The 21302-nt window shown below is 46.8% G+C and overlaps 1 protein-coding gene across 3 annotated transcripts in view; it reads left to right on the forward strand.

Moving 5' to 3' along the window:
• Positions 1 to 252: 252 nt before the first annotated feature.
• PTPRG (protein tyrosine phosphatase receptor type G) overlaps positions 253 to 21302 on the forward strand; it is a 739476-nt gene continuing 718426 nt past the window's right edge. For 2 of the 3 annotated variants that reach the window (XM_027121284.1, XM_027121286.1), the window contains exon 1: positions 254 to 1069. In XM_027121284.1, the coding sequence (XP_026977085.1) occupies positions 985 to 1069 (85 nt within the window). In that variant the 5' untranslated portion in view covers positions 254 to 984. Of the gene's footprint in view, positions 1070 to 21302 lie in introns of all 3 variants that reach the window. The other variant, XM_027121285.1, reaches the window with a different exon arrangement.

The following is a 21302-nucleotide window of genomic DNA, read 5'->3' on the forward strand; positions in this document are numbered from 1 at the left end:
TGCTCCTCTCCGAGACCCGTCCAGAGCGGCCCCTAGCCCCGAAACTGCCCCAGACGACACTGCAGCACCCGGGGCTGTGGGCGGGGAGAACCGGGTTGTAAGACGCCTGCGAGCTGGGAGCCGAGTGCGGCTGCTTTAAGAGCACGGGGCGCGCGCACCCGCCGCCGGCAGCCCGGCTGCGCGCCCCGGGTCGCGCGCCGCCGCCACCGCCGCCGCGCGCCCCTTGCTCGCTCGCTCGCCGGCTTTAAAGTCTCTGCCAGGATCCATGCTCACATGTTACTTCCTGTATGGAGGCATGGCTAGTTTCCAGCCCCGCGCTCCCCGATCCTCCCCAGCTCGCGCCAGAGCCACAACTTTCAGGAGCATGGACTGAAGGCGCCCTCGCCCCAGCGTCCCTCTGAGATCCTTTGTGTTTCCCTCGGTTTCCTCTGGCTGTTTCTATTTTGGGGGGCTCTTCGCTCCCCCCGCCTTTACCCGCCCCTTCCCCGCTCGCAAACATGCCTTCTTCCTTCCCCGGGCCCTGGAAGGAGCTGCCTGCCTGAAGCCCGGAGACGCAGCGCCGCGCTCAGCCCCGCCGCCGCCCGCCGGCTCTCGGGCTGCGCTGCCGACTCAAGTTGGGGATCCTCGGCTGCTCGCCGCCGCCGCCTGCGGTCCCTGCCTACCCCGGGCCCCAGGCATCACTGCCGCCCGCCGACTCCTCGCCCTGCCCGCTCGGCTCGCTCCTTTTTGAACGGAAAGCAGCCCTTCTCCGCCGAGGATCGTCCCCAGCGTGGCTCCGCGTTCTCGGTCACTTTTTGAGATTTTCCGGGGGGCGCTCGGCGGCTTCCCGGATTCCAGGGGGACTCGGTCCGCTGAGCGCGGGGGCCCAGTAGAGCGGACTAGCAAGGGAAGAGCCCGGGCTTAGCGAAGGCTTACACCGAGGCAAGAACTTATTCAACAAGTTTACCCCCCCCGCTTTCTTCTTTTCGATGTGCGTTTTCGGACATGCGGAGGTTACTGGAACCGTGTTGGTGGATTTTGTTCCTGAAAATCACCAGTTCCGTGCTCCATTATGTCGTGTGCTTCCCCGGTGAGTGCCGGCCGCCGAGGGGACGCGGCCCTGGGCAGCGCGCGCGGGGGATGCGGAGTTGCCGCCGGGGCATGGAGCTCGGGTGCCCGTCCCGGAGACCCCGGAGAGGGTGGAGGAGGGTCGACGCCCGCGGAGGAGAGAGGGAGCCGCTCCGCTGGTTCTGGCGGCGTAATTTGGGAGGCTGGTGGTTGGGCATGGTGGAAGCAGAGGCTGGCCGGGGAGGGGGACAGGGGCCGCAGGAGTGTGTCTCTCGCTCGGGTTTAGGGGGCCCGGGGGAGTCGGAGTCAGGAGAAAAGACTCGTTCTGTTGACCCGCCGCTGTTCGGGAGAGCTAGCGCTCTGGGACTGTTGGGGAGATTGGGGCCATGGGGAGTATGTCTCTGTGGGTTTGGGGGGCCCAGGGTGCGTCCCTCGCTCAGGCGAGGGTTGAAGGGGCTCAGAAGGGGGGGACTTGATTTGCTGCTCCCCGACTCTTTGGAGAGGCTAGTGTTCGGGGAATGGAAGCTGGAGGCTGGCCGTGGCGGACTGGAGATGTTGGAAGCAGCCTGCGTTCTGGTCTCGGGGGTCAGGGACGACCCTGGCTCGGGGCTGGGGCACGGGCTGAGCTTCGGTGCCGGCGCGATGGAGCCTTCCTGGGCGCGGGGGCCTGGGAGCGGTGGGAGGGCAGGGAGCAGGCGGTTTAGGGAGATTCGTGGCTCCCCCAGCCCGGGCTCGCGGCCCCTTTATCCCCCAACTCTGCTTGGCTGGGCTGCTCGGGTCTGGGCGCGGGGGGGCAGGCGGGTCGGCAACTGAATTGCTGTTCGTGCCGGGGCGGATTTTTTTCTGTCTCGCGCCTTGCCTACCTTCATCTTTACCCTTTTGCAGGCTGTTCGCGGCTGGCAGACCCAGACCCGCTCCTTTCTGGTCGGGTTAAGACAGGAAAAGTATTGGCCATTGATGAAGATAATAAATCACCGCACGTAGCGGTGTGCGGCTCGGCGACCCTCCACTTCCAGCCCTCCACCGGCCGACCCCCCCACCTCCTCTTTCCACTAGGGGAGGGCAGAAGCCAGCTGTCTCCCTCTTTCCTCTTGTAGCCTCCCCTTTCCCCCCAGGCTGCAGCCCTGAGCTCCCTTCGGTCTGTCCAGCCCCCTCCCCCAGGTGGAGGCCTTGTCCTGTGCCCTTAGTCGGGGAAGGGGTGGGAAGAAGGGAGCGATTCGTTTTTCATCCTTTGCTCTCCTAAGGACAGGGAACCCCCCCCCCCCTGCTTTTCTGCCTTCTCATCCACCAGCTCCTGGATATTTGGAGGAGGGTGTTATCCAGAAAAAAAGGAACCTGCCTCCCGATGTTTCTGCTGCCCCTTGTCATAACCGCCTGTCCCCGGGTGGCCCGAGCGCACGGTTTTGGTGCACCGGCTCCCCCACCTCCGTCGTGCGCCCTGGATGAGGTCGCGGGCGCTCTTGCTGCCCTCGCGGACTGGCAGCGAGTTTCCCCTTTGCAGGCACGGGGGTGGCCTCGAGGGGCAGAGAAGCAAAGCACTGTTTTTTCTTCGGGCACCTCGCATTTCCCTTTGGGCATTCTCCTGTCCCCGGAACCGCACGGAACTCCGGCCACAGCCCAGAACCCCAGCTCGGATGCCGAGCGAGGACGTGCGTTCACACTCACCCGAGGCCTGGGGTTTGCTCACCAGGGTCCTGCCTCCACTGGGACCCGGGGGCGGTGTGGACGTTTACCCTTAAACATCCCCCCTGCTTCCCCAGTGCTCAGTATTTGTGTTAATCATTGAGCTTCCTAGACTTTTTTCTGTGTCGTGGACTTGCCGTCTGAGTGGGCTCAGGTGCACACTGGGGTTGAACTTCTTAAGGGTCACGTTTTAATGGGGGTGAGTGGGAGGCAGCAGGGGAGCAGCCTTGCGAAATACGGGGAATTTCTAATTCCACTTCTGGCCTTCTCCTTACACTTGGGTGTGCAGTCAGTGGGCCAAGCCGCGATTTCTTTTTTCTGATGTCTGAGGAAGCCTTGAAATCCAAAATGGGACCACCAGTGATGCCGCCTGCGTCGGGCTGGGACAGTTTTCGTCTTCCACATTTTCTGTGCGTGCTCACGCTACGAGGTAAATAAATAGCCCATTCCGTGGTTCGGGAGCCGTAGGGTGTCGGAAAGGGAAGGGGCAGTAGTGCGAGGCGCGGGGAAGGAGGGCTGTGGTTTGGGAAAGTGCGCCCGGAGAGGGTACAGCAGCAGCCTTTGCAACCAAAGTTAAAATGTCAAGAGCCGGAGACGTCTGCTTTCCATTTTCCAAAACTGCTGCGACGCTGCTGGACCTCAGGGGGCGCCCCTGAGCCACTCGTCAGGCTCCCGCCACCTCCACCCGCCTAGGTGCCGTGGGGCCGCGGTGGGATGAGGCTGGGGCTGGAGGCTGGGCCGCTGCAGATGCGCCTGGGAGCGGAGAGGCGGCCTCAGCTCCACCCTGGTGCTCCTGGGCGGCTCTCAACCGGTGGGGACCCGAGTTCTCTTTGGGACGCCCCTTCTTGCCAGGCCTGACCTGAGAAGGCTTTACCTGCTTGACACGAGGGATAAAGATGATTCTGGTGTTGGATTAGGGTCCTCCTTGTGACATCTTCACCAAAATCCCTTGTTGGTTATTTTGTTTGTTTCCTCTCAGAATTGTGCGAACTTTTCTGATACATTTGTTCTCAGCGCCTGTGAAAGATAGAGGGTAACTTTAATTTGGGAGGGTTTTGGAAACATTGCCCTGGCCTGAGTCTTTCCCCAGAGGATGGGAAGCAGTGGCTTTTAGTCTCTCAACGGCAGTATGGCAGGTGTGGGACCCGTGTCGCCATTAATGTTTCAACTGATGTTTCCATTTTCCAGAGCACAAGTGTTATCAACATGATGTAGTGCATAGGACGTTGTTTTCTGACATCTAAAAAAAATACTCTATTATGGAAAAACTTACAAAAATGGAAAAATATAATGGGACCCTGTGAACCCCCTACTCAGCTGTAACAGTTACAACTCAATTTTCCCTCTTCCTTTACCCACCTCATCCTCCCCAACACCTCATTATTTTAAAGCAAATCTTACACACAGTTCATTTAAGCATTTGGTGTATATATCTCCATTGAGAATTTAAGTGCCTCCAACAGCAAATAAATTATGTTATTTGGAAGGGTTAACATTTTACATTTTTAAGCTATTCAGCGGAAACTTAATTTTTTTTTTTTAATTGACTTCTCTTTCTGCCCTCAGAGTTGAAACCCTTCTCTTTGATTCTGATGTTTTGTACAGTAATTACATTACATCTAGGAGGCTGATGTTGGAAACATTTCAGATGGGTAAGCTCTGCTGTGTACCTTGGATGTGTCAGAATCAGAGGATCCACGATTGATGTCCTGCGAATCTCCCTCTGAGCTGTCTCTTGGTGTATTTGCATGTACATGCTTTAGTCCTGGTGGACAGCCTCTATGGACTTATTAGAAAAATGCAAAAGTAACATTTGTAAGTCAGCAGTCTTACTCTTCAGGGATGGGGTGAGAAACCATGCCCCCCCGCCACAGCCCCTTCCCCGAAGTGTCTTATTTGAAAATGGAGGATCTTTATCCAGTCTTGAAACTTGGTTCCCTCTAATGCAGTCATGGCATAAAATTTTCGATGTTTCCTTCTAAACAGTGCTCATATTACAGAGTTGATGAAGAATATTAGTACAAATAGGCATGACAGGACCTTTTGGAAGTAGGGAAGTTGCTGTTGCCACAGGCAGAATGGCTATTGGAAAGGTTGGCTGAAATGAGAAAAAGAACTAAACAGTTGTGAAGCTCTGGGCATCTCCCCTTAATTATGGACCCGTTTTCACAGGATAAAAGATAACATTGTTTAAATGAGGCAGTATGGGGAATGCTGATGATTTAACACAGCAAAATAAAACAAAAACCCTTTCTGATGCATCTTTCTATTCTGAAAAACTCCCAAGTTACTGTAGTATAATCAGTTACATATCACTGCACTAATTGAAATGAACTTTCTTGCTTTTTATGAAAGAGCATTTAAAATGCCCCAGAACAATTATTATTATCCCCTTCTACTTCCTTACCCCTCCCTCATTTTCCTGGAAACTTCTTGACCAAAAGGACAGCCTGGACACATTAGCCATACCTAGGTGAGGAAAGCAATTAAGTGTTGCTGGTGCTTTGTTGCTTTACCTCTTTCCTTTTATGGTGAAAGTTTTTTTTTTTTTTTTTTTTTTTAAAATCTGAATATACCTTCAGCAATGTCATTCCTAAGCAGGATAAAGTTGTAACATAGGTGTGCATTCTGAGTTGCAAGAATGAAGAAAAGTTGTGATTAACACTTTAATTCTAGGGCATATCTTTCATGTAGTCACATTTCATAAATCAGACTTTATGGGAGAAATTCAAAGCATCTGAAGTTATCTCAAAAGTGATAAAAGTGCTTGAATCCCCCAGTAAGCTCTTGGTGGGCTTTGGTTATAGGTTGACCATTATCAGGTGAGGGGTGGTAATGAGTGAAGCTGCGTTTTTGGCTGGCTGTGTAAAGAATAAAAGGTCTGTGTATCTAACAATATAAAGGAAGCGAAGGAGATGTGCCCTGCCTCCACATTTAGTTCTCCGTCTGAGCTTGATCTGGGCAAAGCTGGTAGCTACTGAGGGAGGGGCTCAGGAAAGTGAGAATGTTCTTCTGAGAATAGCCTGCCCCCAACAGGCGGTGAGAGCTGCTTGTGGAATTCCCTGGGCCGTTGCTGAATTTGAACCAGAATGAGGTTACCTTGGTACGCATTAGGCCCTCAGTAAGTATTCCCAAATGATTAAACGATCCCATACCTTTGTTTGCCTGTCTGAGAAATGGAAGTGACCATCTTGCTTGTAAAAGACCCAATTCCAGAACTATGGCAGTGTTGTGTGCACTCACAAGAGCAAATGCCCACCTGTAAAAAAAGTTCTCTGTTAATGACTTTGCTTTGACTTTTTTTTTTTTTCTCGGTACGCAGGCCTCTCACTGTTGTGGCCTCTCCCGTTGCAGAGCACAGGCTCCGGATGCGCAGGCTCAGCGGCCATGGCTCACGGGCCCAGCCGCTCCGCGGCACGCGGGATCCTCCCAGACCGGGACACGAACCCGTGTCCCCTGCATCGGCAGGCGGGCTCTCAAACCACTGCGCCACCAGGGAAGCCCCTGACTTTTTATTTTTTATTTGTTTACGTGGAGTTCTAACCAAAAAAATCACTCCAAAAATGATGCATGTTTTTAAATACCATTTACCTCTCCTTGCTTTTTTCCTACAATTCCTTTTTGTCTCATTTTCAAGACAAAGAAATTGTTAATGTCTCTTAAAAAAAAAAGATTGGAAGTAATGTAGGTGAATTTCATTTTCAGAAAAGCCTGTGATGATTGAAATATATAACAGATAAGTTTGTGGGGTTTTCCTATTATGAGAAGGACTGTGAGGTTTATCAGCGATGGCTGTGCAAGATCGCTTGAGGTAGCTAGAGGGCTTCATGAGCAGTTGTCTCCTTCTATAGGGACACCTATAATTGGAGGGGCCATTTCATCTGGTATGACTTGTAGCAAAATGTTTGGTGTTTTGACAGAAAAAATATATGATCTTTGTGAGTTGGCTTGCCAGGCCTATGCAGTCTTAAAATTTTTATGACTACAGCACTTGATATGATGATTAAAAAAAAAAACCATTGTAAAAAGTGCTCTTAGGGCTGGGTCGGGGCATGTCAGTTAGCTAACCAGGTTCCAGGTGTGCCCGGTTTCTCTTTTCGGAGCCCCCTTAACTGAATTGGGTGGTGTTCCTGCTGCTTTTGGGGTGGAGGATGGAAGGCAACTTCTCCACTGAAGGAGAATCACTGTACTATTTTATCTGCATATGAAAAGGAGAGATCTTTTAGGAGCCTAGAACTTGTTAATACTTTTTATTTCCTTTCTGAGTCATGTAGCTGTGGGAAGTTGTTTAAAATATATCGGAATATCATCTCGAGCCAATCGGCCTCTGCCATTACTAGCTGTGCTGCTTTAGACAAGTTACTTAACTTCTCTGTGCCTCACTTTTTTGCCCTCTCTTTCTCTGCAAAATGGCATAGTGATAGGACCCTGACTCCTAAGGTCTTTGTGAGGCTTGAATGAGAATGCATGCTAAAGGACTTAGCACAGTGCGTGGTGAATAGTAAGTGCTCAATAAATTAACCATTTTTTGTGTGTGTTAAAGAGATTTGGGTAGGAGTATAGAGAAAGAAGAAAATTGAACTGAAAAAGACATATGTAAAAACAAAAACATTTTGAAAAAATTTATATAAACTTGCATGATGATTTTTGTGCCTGGATTTGCTCTTGAGGGCGAGGGAGGCTGGCATGAGGGCATCCCACATATAATTAGTAAAATGGTTACATTTTGAGGTTTAAAGAAATGAGAAAGCCTCCATGAAGTCTGAGATAACCTCCTTGCTCACATCGCAAAGGAGGCTCCTCTTTCCCTGCTTAAAAGGCGATAAATGTTTTCTGCAGGCTTAAAATGTACCACGCAAGATCCCTGTGTGGTGTTATCCTCTGTAGAAAGAGCTGCTTGGTCCTGCACCCTGGAATGCCCATCCCCCTTGTAAGGCCTACTGTGCTGTGTGGTAACCAAGGAGAATGGGTCTACCTTTGACTGTCGTTTCTGGGTTTTAATTGTGTGCCACTAATGGGAAGCAAACAGTAGTCTTTGGGTGTAGCTTTTATTTTGTACTTGCGTGACACTTGAACACACGTATGCCCTTGTCTCCATGTCTTCATGGATTCAGACCTGCAGAGTATACAAGAGAGAACCACACACTGTGCATGCAAAGCTCCTGCCCTCTAATCAGTTTTTTTGCAGACTGAAATCAGCATGATGGTTTTTTGACCAAACAACAAAATATGATTTTAAACTACTCGACTTAGCTATTTTGGGGATGTAGCAAAGTGACACAGTTGGCTGCCGAAATCTAGCAACTAAAAAAGAAGCAATGAAAGCATAGTTCATGGAATATGTAACACTTCCATGTAAGAAAATAGGACAACTGCTCTTATTTTTGGGTCTGTGATACTATTTTCTTAACAAGGAGAGGGAAGCAGGTTGTCAGTTGATACTGCAGTGGGTATACTTTTGAGGAATTCATATGAGGTATTAGATGAATCCAAGAGGTGTTTGAATTCTGACACCACTGCAGCCACATGAATTCCACAGTGCACTTAAATCAGATAAACTCATCAGTTCGGAATAATTTGGGTAGGAGACACAGCCATTAGCCATTTACCAGACATAAAAGCATAGTCCAGATTAGTGAGGAAATGTCATTGACTTTTCAAGAGTCAAGTTAGTCACGAATCATCAGTAGGATTCATTTACAACGCGATGGTTATTTATAAAAAGTGAGTTCTGTTCGTTTTTTAAAATATATCATTTTTCCTGAAGTGTTTGAATTCAGTGAGTGCGGAGGTTAAGAGCCGTAGTCTTGGGCTTGGCTATGTCACTGGGTAGCTGTCATGTCACTATGTCACTGGGCAAATACCTCAACATCCTGTGGAAGTGGGGTTGGGTGGTAGTGGGGGTCTGGGAGACCTCAGAGGTCCAGGATGAAATTCTTGATCTGTTGTAGCAGTGTTATGTTGAGCAAATGGGCCTCATTTTTTGAATCTCTAAAATGGGAACAATGGTTATAACAGCCCATACTCACCAAGCACTTGCCATGATCTAGCTGCTGTGTCGGAGCTTCTTATATGCCTTTAATCCTCTCTGGAAGAAACCGTGAGTATCCTTACTTTAGGATGAGGATGAGGAAACTAAACCCAAAAGGAGGTTGTCACTTGTTCAAGGTCACCTTTGTTGGGGGGGGGGGGTACGTAAAATATGTCTCTCTAGTTGTCTCTTAGAATTATTTTGAGTCAGGGACTTCCCTGGTGGTGCAGTGGTTAAGAATCTGCCTGCCAGTGCGGGGGACACAGGTTCGATCCCTGGTCTGGGAAGATCCCACATTCCGAGGAGCAGCTAAGTCCGTGCACCACAACTACTGAGCCTGCGCTCTAGAGCCTGCGAGCCACAACTACTCTGAGCCCGCGTGCCTAGAGCCCGTGCTCCGCAACAAGAGAAGCCACCGCAGTGAGAAGCCCGTGCACCGCAACAAAGAGTAGTCCCCGCTCGCCGGGAAAGCCCTTGCGAAGCAAGGAAGGCCCAACGCATACAAACATAAATAAATAAATAAATGAATGAATGGAAAAAAAAAATTTCGAGTCAGAACGGTTGCTGTTCATTTGGAAGATGTTTTTCCTAATTGCACAGGCAGGCCCAGACAGACCCAGCCGTTTGTATTTGACACTGCTATTCCCATATAAGCAAGTACCATAAACACTGGGTGAAATAAAGGTGTTTTCTTGTATTTGCTACAATTAAGTAAGGAAGTAAGGCAATTACTACAGGATTTTATTTGGTTACATTGAAGAGATGACCTTTCTGCCAATTACTTTAGCTTCTGAATAAGCTGATAATAACTGATAGAGTGAGTTTGCTGGTGGTGAGTTTTTCTGAATCCTCTTCAAAAAGATCTAAATTGATTTAGTTTATAATTTGAGAACTTTCGTTTGGGGCGTTGAATACGATGGTTATGTTATAATAATGGGGTATTATTATCATCCCATGTATCATTTGAGTGTGGCCTGCAGGCTCTGAATTACGACTTCAGGAAAATGTCTAAGAGAGTTGTGCTTGGCACGAGATGGTTTTGGGTTTTGGATTTTTTCTCTGGAGTTTAGAACTAGCTATGGAAGCCCGCCAAGCCAGCTGTGGGATCGGGGCAAGACCCTCAGTTTCTTTGGGGTTGTTTTCCTCACCCTTAACTAAATGGCTTCTAAAATTCTTCTGGAATTTTTAGGGATTGTTGATTACACACTGGGTGGTTTGGGAGGTTGTGGCCTTTCTGCAATACACAACTCAGATTCCCAGTCCATATTATAATGTGATTTGTGAGGGGTCCTTCCAGTTAGCTTTACTCTGAGAGTTTGCTTTTTAAGGTGTTAAGAACCCTTTGATTATTTCTCAAACCCTGATGCACAATATCCCGAGCGAGTTAGCAAACAAGGTAGTGATTGGATCTTGGTTAATGAAATGCCTGTAAGCTATATATTTTTTTAAAACAGGAAACCTGATTTCTCCTGGAGTCCAGGTTAAAAAAAAGGAAAAAAGGAAGTTTGCTCATGCCAATGAAGTTATGCCTGGATTTTAAAACTATTGAATGTGATTTAGGATTGGGATGGTGGTGGCAGGATTCTTTGTCTAAAAAGAGATCCCCAAGGTAGTTCCTGAGCTTACCCTGGAAAAGAGGAATGGAGAAAGGACAGTCATTCGGGTTATTTGGATCTCTGCAGGGCACCTCTGGCCAGCACGTGCTCTGTTTGGCCATACTGTGTTGAAAAACAGTTGAATTAAAAAAGCGGGGCATTTCTCATTCATGTCATCCACAAGTGTATCCTGAATGCCTGCAGCGAGCCAGGCCCTGGGGAGACAGTGGTGACCAAAACGGATGGAGACTCCTGCCCTCATGGGGGCTTCTCATAAAAGTCTGGGCAACTCCTGGAAAATTGGAAGGTATAGCAACGTAGGGCGTGTGTCTTGCTGGGCAGCAACAGTAAGCTGGAATTAAATAGTGGGCGCCCCTTGCGATGGGGCCCTCACCTGGGCTGCAGTGGTTATTTACAGTTCTCAGCTGATCTCTGGAGGGGTTTGCCACCTGCATAGGTGATTTCTAGATTTCTACCTGAGGGACAGTTTTTTTTTTCTTTCTCTTTTTCTTTTTTTTGCTGTTGTTTGGGGTTTTGAGTGCCTGGAATGCTTGTGTGTATGTGTGTATGTGTGCGCGTGTGCTAGTGCAACCAAGTGCATCACTGGCTGGTGAACTGGCGCCCTTCCTATGGGTCTGAAGTTCACCGCTCCTGTTGTGTTGTTTTTTTGGCTCTGCACATAGCCTGCTGCTTGGATACTTCATAATAATGTGGCAGGTTTACTGCTGATTAAATTGCTGTTGGCTTGTTCAGTTTTAAAAAGTTTCTCATTTAAGAACTAGTGCCCTTGGTCACTTTCTTGTCACCAAACTCCCCAAGAAGGGCATGATATGGGGGGTAAGAGACAGAAGGCCAGTGACCAATACAGTAGAATCTAGTAAATTAATATTGGAGATGTCACCTTGGTGGGTTCCTTGCCAAAGAGCTTAATTTTTTCATATAATCTTCCTGGTCTAATAATTTTTCGCATGTGACACATGTATGGATTTCTAATCTGTGTTGGAAACGTCACATATCTTAATTCATCCAACAACAACATAGAAAAACCTGAACTTTGGATGGAGTAGAGTGTCCAGCTTTTGGTATGGGCATTTGGAAGATTTGAGGAGGCAATTCCTTCACCCTAATTCCAGCACGTGTTCTTTAAGTAGTCATTATAATATACGGTACATCTGTGTGAATTGTTCGTGTATGACTCAGAGCCTAATTAGGCTCCATGCCCTTTGAGGGCAAGACTTCAGTCCTTCCACCTGCTGAATCCTCAGTATCTAGGTGGTGGTAGTCATTTTTGAGCACTGAGAGAATGAGCAGCTAATGCTCTCTAGAACACTTACAGGACATTTCCAAGACAGTAATAATATTGTATGTGTTTTCCAGAAATGTCACATTGCATCCTCTTAAGAGACATGATATCCAAGGTCAACATCTTTCTTAAGAGAACTCAGAGTTTATATATATTGTCATGGTGTTTGAAGTCCATCTTTAAAAACGGAGAAGCTAAATTTGTACTTTGTATTACTGGTCACCAGGGTATCTATTGCTGAAAATGATATATTCTAATTAGGGGTCAGATGTCTCATGGGGCAGCAGGGTTAGGTTCTGATGGTCACAAACCTTTTTTTCTCTCTTGTGCAATAATTTAGGCTAAATTCTGTGAATCTGGTGTTCATTTGCATCAGAAATGACCTTGGCTGTAGGGTCATCCAGGAGAAGTAGGCGGTCTCACTTCTGCTTTGGTTGTCCTGGTGACAGCGACACCAGGTAGGTAGAGGGCAGCAGAACTTGCCTGAGCTGACTGTAGAGCGTGAAGATGAATGTTGATCTGTTGCCTGGTAATGGCTTTGGGCAGGTTGGTCTAGGAGAAGGGCTTGCCTGAACTGACCATTTGGGCTTGCTTGACAGGTATCGGTTCGACCATGTTGTCTAATGCCCTTGGTTAAACAGGTGTTAGCTGTGCATCATGTCAGTCCAAACGTGCTTAGGCATAAGTTAAGTTTTCTAGCGCACATCGCTACTCAGTGCCTGCCCTCTTTTATTCGTCTCCCAGCCAGTTATTTTCCCTTCCAAAACTAGTCATTTTCTCTGCTTACGTGTGTGCAGAGGCCACGTGTGGAGGGTGCGGAAAATCACTTGACAGTTTTAGGCATCAGCCCCTTATTTTCTCAATTGGTTAATTTGCGCAGAAACTGCTGAAATTATTTTATGTGATAGAGGGTGGGTGACTCTGGCATTAGAGTTCTTTCTGGACCTTTTTAGGATGTGCTTTTTAAAAGAAAAACGTCTCAGTTACTGCAGTGTATTAACTGATGTGACAGACCTGCTGGTTCCTGAGGTTTGTGTCTTCACTCGAGATGCTGAGTCGAGGGAAAATTGATTTCTGGAGAAGCTGGGGGAACTGTAAGCACTCTGACCAGATAAACAAAGCAGTCTGTGGAAATAACTCTCAGATGCCTAGGGACCTTTAACAGGGTTTTGAGGAAATGAGACTTAAGATGGGTGGATTCAGATGAAAGAGGCCAGTGGCAAATGCATGTTTTTGGAATTGCACAGATCTGTCAGTCAAGTTAACTGGCTCAAGTTAGTGAATCTGAGCTTTGTCCTGTACTAACTTGGGTCTGTACCTACTTGACTGTTTTTCTCATCCGTAGAATGGGAGTTTCAATATCCCAGAGTCCTTGCGAACGTGGAATGAGATCCTGTGCGCAAAGCACCAGGAAAGCGTTAGGCGCATAGGACGGTATAAATGGTACCTGTTTTTAATAGCTGTTGCTTAAGATTTATGAAAGAAGTGCTTGCATAACTACGCCCTCAGTTAACACCATGCAACCCTAAGAAAAGGTGGGAGGGCTGGAACTCGGGGGAGAGCAACGATCCCACAGTTAATGAAGTAGTGGGATCAGAATTTGAATTTGGCTTTCTGGATGATATCATGTTCCTTCTCTGCTGGCAGAGTAGGTGGTGGATGAATTAAGGCACACGTGACCACTCAGGAACATTGTCTGTTGACGGAGATGTATTAAAAGGTCTATTAGGTTTTAATTTTCCCTAAATACCCGCTGCCTGAAGAAACAGCCTTAGGTTACCCTTGGTATTCTCATTACTGAAATTATCTGTGTGGGTAAGATGTACATGCCTTGCTGTATCTCTCTGTTAATGTGGGACCCTTCACATGCTCTGCATACGTGCAGATAGAAACATTCAGTGACAGTCTGTAGCATGTGTGTTTGTATTCTTCTTGCCCCTGTGTTTTTTTGCAGTTTTTCTACACAGGGATTGCAATTGACACATGAGGCCCTTCATCTTTACCCATAGCCACGGCAGACATTGCTAGTTGATCACAGAACTCTTTCCTGCTAAGGCCTGCCCGAACTGGGGTTTAGAATCCTTTGTAAGAGTTGGCCTGGGAGAGGACTTTTATGCCATCCCTGTGCTATACTGAGACATGTCAGTCAACCTGTGAAAATAGCGTTTGGACAGGCATATCCAAGGGGCTTTTATATCCTTGCAAATAGGTTTGCTGCTATACAGGCAATTTTTAAGCCATACAGCTATTTTGAAATTGACCTGAAACAGCAGGTATCAATAGCAAGTACCTGTGCAAAGGCTTCCTGATCCATGAAATTGATTTGGGCTCATACTTGGCTCACATTCATTTATTCAGGGGGAAAAATGTCCAGTCTCTTGATGGTGGTTACATCGTGTTCTAATGGGTAAGCTTTACTAATGGAGGTTTAGGGATCTAAACTTAGTTGCTTATTTTTTCATTTCTTCAAAGCCCAGAGGTTTTGCATCAGATGATGGCTCTTTTAGGACTGTTTATATTCCAAAGTGACACCTTTTTGAATTCCTAGCTATTTAAGTAAGTGTTACATATGGCCTTGGTAAACAACAGTTTTCAAAACTGTGACTGACTAAATGGGCCCTTTCCCCCTGTTGTTTATACCTGGTAAAGTATCTTGTGTTTACTCTGAATACATTCGTTGTTACCTTTAGGGTAGCTTGTTTCTCAAAATTTGAGCGGTCCTCTGATCAGTATTATGTTTGATAAGGAAATTGGAGAGCAGGGATGAAAGGCAAAAGAAATTCTTTCGTGAAGCTGACATCAGATAAATTTGTGGTGTTGGTAATATACCAAGTACTTGGATGACATCAAGTGAGCCCATATTTGTTTCCTGGGTGTGGATTTCCCCCCTAAAAGTCCCTTCTAATGTTGGGCCTTAGCTAATTTACTGTGAAATACCTGTAGAGCTGTGCTGTCCAGTATGGGAGCCCCCAGCCACATGTGGCCATTGAGCGCTTGACATGTGACTTGTCCAAATTGAGATGTGTTTTCAGTGTAAAATACACACTGGATTTCCAGGACATATGGAACAAGTATGTAAAATATCTCATTAAAATTTTACATTGTCTACTGAAATGATGTTTTAGATATATAGGGTTAAGTGGACTCTATTAAGAGTAATATCACCTGTTTCTTTTTACTGTTTCATGTGACTGTCATAACATTTAAAGTTATATATATGGCTCCCATTCGTGGCTTGCACTGTATTTTTATTGGATAGCGTCTGTTTGGGGGCTCCTTCAGACCTTACCTGACCTTTCACAAGAACATTTCATAACTGCAGTCCCCTGTGTGACAGCGATCACGTTTTCCATCCCAGCCCCTTGAAAACACAGGACCAGGAGAGACCCTTGTCATTGATGGAGAGAGTTGCCTTCTGGGAGACACTGGCCCTAGGAAGCACTGGAGTCTGGGTGATATCAGGATAGAGATCTGTGGCTTTGTTTGCCCGTCTGTGAAACGGGGTAACAGTCCCCGCTCCACGAATTTGTTGAAGGAGTAAATGAGGTAAGTCATGGAAGGCGTTTGGCACAGGCCTGGCAAATAGGAAGCACTTGAAAATAATAACCATTATTGTTTTAGCTCGTGAGTGGGCATTTAGCCGAGCTCCTGGCTTTGATTTCTCCCCATTCTGGTTCCAGTTGGTCATGCCTTGTGGGACCTGTGGAGTGTTGCAAACAGGCCTGCATGCTTTTAAGACACCAGCCTCTGCCGCCTAGGAAATCCAGGACTGCGTAGAATACCTTGAGCATTCTGATTGCTCTCTTGCTCAGCAATTCGAAAAGCAGCGGGGACCTTAGAGATCTTCGGAGATTGCCAGTGGCCTGCAGAAATGCCCTGACAAGACTGCTAATGGGCCGTAGCGCCCATGCCCTCCTGCCAGGTGGAAGAGGCCATAGAATCTTTCCTCACACAGTCTCCCAGGCCCGTGTACTTACGCTCCTGGGTATTTGGTTTTATTGCGGCCCAGGTTCCTGTTTCTGGCCAGTCTCATACCAGATCCAAGCACTGCACTCTGGGTTATTACCAGGAAGTTGTCCAAGCTTTGCCACAGCTGTGGATTTGTTGAGATGGGTCGGGGGCTTGTCTCTGCGTTAGTATAGTAGAGACACATCCAAAACGTCTCTAGAGGACGTTTGATTCCTTCCTACAACAGAATGTTAAACTGAACAGCTCTTCCAAGTAGAGTAGATATTCTGTACTTGCCAACCTGCTGCTGAATTTGGACGTGGAAAATAGGGGGAATGTGAGAGACATAACACACTTCTATCAGGAAGCTCAGGTCCGCCTACAGGGGTTTCTAGCCAGGGTCCTGTGTGTCAGTGCACATCTGCAGGCCAAGAACTTGGGCGAGGGTGGCCGCTGCTGGAGAGGGAAGCAGCGAGTTGGCTGGGAAAATCCATCCCTGTTTAATTGTTCTTCAGGTTCTGGATGGGGCTGCTTCCTTCCCAGGGAACGATTGGCAGGGTGGACACATACCCTTTGTTTGGTGCAGCCGATAAGAATCTGGGTTTCAGTTTTAAGTTCTTTTATGAGGGATAAACAAGGATGTTGAAGTCTTGAAGTTAGGGTGTTGAAGGAGTGTCAGTGGGTCCTCAGGCCCCGCCCTGAGCCTGCCTTGGAAACCCAGGGGAGGGGTGGTGAGAGCAGCTGTGTGTGCCCACGTGGGAAGGGGAAGAAAAGGAGCTCCCTGAGGACTTTCTCATTCTCTTCGGCAGAGCCAGATTTCAGAGTGACTCTTAAAGGAAAATAGTCCTCCAGACCTTTCTGTCCACACAGAGTTTTAGTATTTCTCTTGAGTTACCAAGGCAAATCCCTTTTTAGGGATGGTGTGATCCCCTGTGTCTGCTGCTACTGACAGCTGCCCCCCTCCATGTCCTTTCACGAGGTCTGGGAACTTTATTCCTTGGTAGTGTTTCCTGCTCCAAGCCCTGATTTCTACAGGGCTTGTTCACAGATGAACACCTCTGTGCCCAGCCAGTCTGGCAGGGAAGAGGGAGGGTGTCTGGAAATTCTGCTGTTACTCCTTCTGCAGGTGTGTCGCACTGTGGCGTGGCCACTGATGGAGCACCTGCTATAAGCGTGGTGGGCCTCTTGCTAGGGGCTGGACACACCTTATCTGAAATTCATCCTTGTGCTTCCCAGGTGAGCACGTGGAAGTTTTGCTTAATTAAGCAACTTACCCAGCATCAGATACTTTTGAAAGTGGTGGACCCAGACTTCTGACTCCAAAGCCATCCATCTTTTACCTAACAACATGGTACTTCTATTCATACATAGATGAATGTGCCGGCTTGGCACATCTTGTGAATTGCACTTACTGGATTGAACTCTGGGTACTTTAAGACTGATAGCCGGGTTCTGAAAAGGGGAAAGTCCAGGTGATTGAAGATTGAAGGCCAAGTTGGACAGATGTCTAAATTCTTTCATACTTGGCCACTGTACGGGGTCAAGGCTTTGTATGTGTTCTGACATAAGGTTGATGAAACGCTCCAGTGCATTTTAAACTCAGTAAATGATACGTGTGTTAACAGCAGTAAGGGAAAAAAAGCCTTACTGGGTAAGTGTATTTTCTTCCTGTGGTCAAGAATAAAGTAAAGGGAGTTAAAAGATTATTATTTTCTTTTGGCTGCAGAAACCTTTCGGGAGCTCTTGGTAAGTTACCTTGGGTAACAGGATATAATTATACCTTTCGTCTGTAGAGGGCATGTTTGCAAGGTAGTGTGTGATTTGTACTGGTTTCTGGAGGTTTCCGAGTAGTTACAGAGAAGTAATGTCTTTGATGGAGGGAAAATATTTGTGCTTCCTTCATTGCTGTCTTAGCCCCTGTGCCGGGCAAACCCACGTTCTCGCACTCTGATTTCTCCAAGGCTTCGGGCTTGGTCTGCTCACGTGTTTTTGTCCATGATATTTTGGGCACTGTCTATAGCCAAGGAAGCCATCATGTAGTCGGGGAGGAATTCTTAACTTTTCCTTCTTGGTGGTGGGTACGCTGGAAGGCCGAATAGGGGGACACTGTGAATAATGAACTCGTCTCACTGAGTTCTCTGCCAGTTCTGTCCTAAAGGAGCTGTTATAAATCTGGAGTCGTCAGTTCCCCAGAGAAAGTCGCCAAGGTTTGTTTTCCTTCTTTCTTTCTTGGCACACCTGTTAATTAGTTCCAGACACTAGCTAATCAGACGGCAAGCATGAAAGCTCAGGGGTGAGAAGGAGGGTCACATCAGCTTTGTCTCTATACAACCAAAGCCCTTGTTTTAATAGAAAGGGTTTGCAGCCTCCTTTTTGCTCTGCTCCCTGATTCTGTGTTTGAGTCATTTCTGAGTGCAGGCTGCGCACAGCTGTGGGGCTTTTTGTCGGCCGTGATGCGAGACTTGTGCTTAGCAGTTTGGGAGCATGTGGCCACAAGAATGTGAGAGAGCAGTGAAGAATGCAAAGAGTAAACGAGAGCACCCAGAATTGCTTCTTTATTTTGGTGGTTGCTATATTCTTATCTTTTTGACCGGGAATGCTGAATATATAATATATTCATGTATATTACAGTATGGCAATGGTAAGAATGACAAGGGTAGCAATAGGATTGGGCAAAGTGGTAAGTTTTTTTTAATGCATTATTTCTCATCACCTTGGAATGACTCTGAGATAGTTACTCCTTCTCTAGTGGGGCAGAGAGACAGTAAGAGATTGAACCGTTTGGCCAAGACAGCGAACACAGCTAGGGAGTAGCCTAATTTGAACCCAGGGAGCCTTTGCTAATGTTTGACAAGAATGGGATCAGTGTTGAATTTAACCATGTCTTGGGTGAAACCATTGACTTTTGGACTTTACTTTTCCGGTCCATAGATACAGAAATGAAGGCCTGAGCTGTCCAGTGGGACGTTATGTTTTTTTTTTAAACTTCAAAAGGTATCCTCGGGCTTCCCTGGTGGCGCAGTGGTTGAGAGTCCGCCTGCCGATGCAGGGGACACGGGTTCGTGCCCCGGTCCGGGAAGATCCCACATGCCGCGGAGCGGCTGGGCCCGTGAGCCATGGCCGCTGAGCCTGTGCGTCCGGAGCCCGTGCTCCGCAAAGGGAGAGGCCGCAACAGTGAGAGGCCCGCGTACCGCCAAAAAAAAAAAAAAAAAAAAAAGGTATCCTCTTGCATGTTATTGCAAGGCAAGTCATGGGTTCAAGTCAAATATTAGTGGAAACTTTACACGTATAGCACTTTGCTTGGTGTTATGCAGGTTCTAAAAATGTGTGCAAATTGGGGAAATAAAATGAAGGCCCCCAAAACCATATAATAAAATGCTGAAATACTGATTCAGTCCCTTAGTGTTCAGGAGCAATAGACTAAGGGGAAAGGTACCTTCCTGAGAGTAGGTGTTCTATAAACCTTTGAAAGCCTGGCTCATATCTTCTACGTGCCCAGGGAACTAGTGAGCAGAGGCAGTAGTGAACGGGTGAAGATGGTTTACCATGGGCAAAGCCATGCAGTTCTGGGGCTTGGACCCATGTCCGCCTTGTATCTTAGCTGCTTCCTTATGGCATAAAGCCATTAGTGACTGTCAGCTTACGGGTGGACACTGCTGAGATGTGAGAGGCTCCCCGCGTTGGAGACATTGGCCCTTGAATGCCAGGCCAGAGGCATTTGGGTTTGATTTTGTTGTCTGGAGACCGTAAAATAGCACAGGGAAAGGCTGAATGACTTTCTCATGGTGGTCTTGTATACTGAGTCTGTAGTGTCTTCTTGCTTTGTCATGGACTAGCTTTGTGTCTTTGGCTCATCTGTGAGGTGGAATAACGATTGCTATCTCATAGAGTTGATGTCAAAATTAAATGAGGATATAATTAAGGCTCTGGTCCCTAGCAAGCACATGGCTGTTGTTATTATTATTCTGCTCTTGTTTTTGCCTGCCCAGCATCTCTTTACCATTCTTTTTTTTTTCCTACTCGTTGGGTATTGATCCCTCCTCCATGGTCTTGATGGGACCTTCTGCTAATCAACAGGCTCTGTCTACCCCTACTTGAGGTCCAAAACCCAGGCTGGGCCAGTCGTACCCTCTCTCCCTGGAATTGGAGGCTTGAGGCAAGTGACATGAAGACATCTCTCTCAGTTCCTGCTGCCTGAATCCCCCGAGCTGCTCTGATCCTTCCCTTTCAGAAGCTGGATTCTTTGGTGGTTGATTGGATTCTCTGAGATGTCCAGGATCCTTTCAATACATTCTTTTTCTGCTTATGTTAACCAAGGGTTGATATGGGTCATTTTCAATCAAAGGGCACCAGCATTAGCTGGAAGTACATCAAAGGGAAGGTAACTAGGTGTATCGAGAAGGACAGGGACCGTCTCCCCTGCCTGCCAAAAATAGTCCTTTCATAATGGTTTCATTCCTCCGTTTGGTTTTTCGAGTTCATTCATTTTGAGCTTTTTATCTCCAGGAATTCGAGGACTTTTATTTTAGTGCTAAGGACAGCCTCTCTTGAGGAGACATGCTGATAACACTTGGCCTTAACTGCTTCTCTTGATTTTATTTGTAAATGAGAATCCTAAGGATCTTTAAGGAAATGAGTAAAAGTTAATTGAACAACACTTAGAGCTGGAATTTAAAAAAATAATAAAAAGAGTCCATAATAGTAAGAGGCCCTGGAGGATGAGATGAAAGCAAAATGGTGCATCTGGGTGTCTATTCCGCCTGCACTTAATCCTGCCTATCACGTTTTCACTACAGCTGAGACCGGAGGTCAGCCGAGTATCTGATGGCCTCCAGAGTTTGTCTCTTTTATCATATCTTGTCCCCACTCACAGTTTCCTTTGCTGGCATTATTGAACAGCAAGTGTTCCAACCTAAATTAAAATCAATAAGAAGCAATTTCATTTGTTTTTAACTACGGAGACAAGCGCTTCTAGCAGAGTACTGTACTTCCAAGTAAAGTTCAGTTTTTTGTTTTGGTTTTTTTCCCCCTCTTTCTGGCTGGAGCCCAAAATGCATTAATTTTTCAGTGTAGGACTTTGCTGGTGTTGCCCTGATTTGATTTAAGGCCTTGTTACCATCATCATCTCTTTAAAACTGGGATTGCCGGTATCTGAATTACTTTTGTGTTTTATAGAGTCTTGGCAATCAAAGCTCCGTAGGTTTGTCCAGCTATAGTGTGGGAGCTTGTTAGACATGCAAGACCTCAACCCCGCCCGAGACTAATGGAACCAGAATTTGCCTTTCAACAAGACCTTCAGGTGATTTGGAGCACCTTGCAGTTTGAAGACTGCTCTCTGTTTGAATAAGAATGTTATTTTGATCTCCTTGTTTTTCATAATTTTAAAAAATTGAAATGTGATAAATGTTCATTGTGGAAAATAGGGGAATTCAGAAAGGTACATAGAGGAAAAATAAAATCATCTGTAATCTCAACACTCATTTATTTACCATGTTGGCCTACAGCCTTTTGGTGGGTTGTTGGAACATTAAAATATTATTAAAATCATTTTGTGAAAGATATTAAAACATCTTTTATTCGGCATAAAGCTTAATTCTTAGGAGATGAAAGATGAAGATCCAAGTTCTCCTTTGGTCAAGGACAGGAGATTCTTGGAGAAAGAAACCTTCTCTCCTCCCAAGCCTGTATCATTTGT

The sequence above is a fragment of the Aethalodelphis obliquidens genome, unplaced genomic scaffold (assembly GCF_003676395.1).
Source record: "Aethalodelphis obliquidens isolate GAN/ISIS:26980383/991018 unplaced genomic scaffold, ASM367639v1 scaffold22, whole genome shotgun sequence".
Lineage (NCBI taxonomy): Eukaryota > Metazoa > Chordata > Mammalia > Artiodactyla > Delphinidae > Aethalodelphis > Aethalodelphis obliquidens.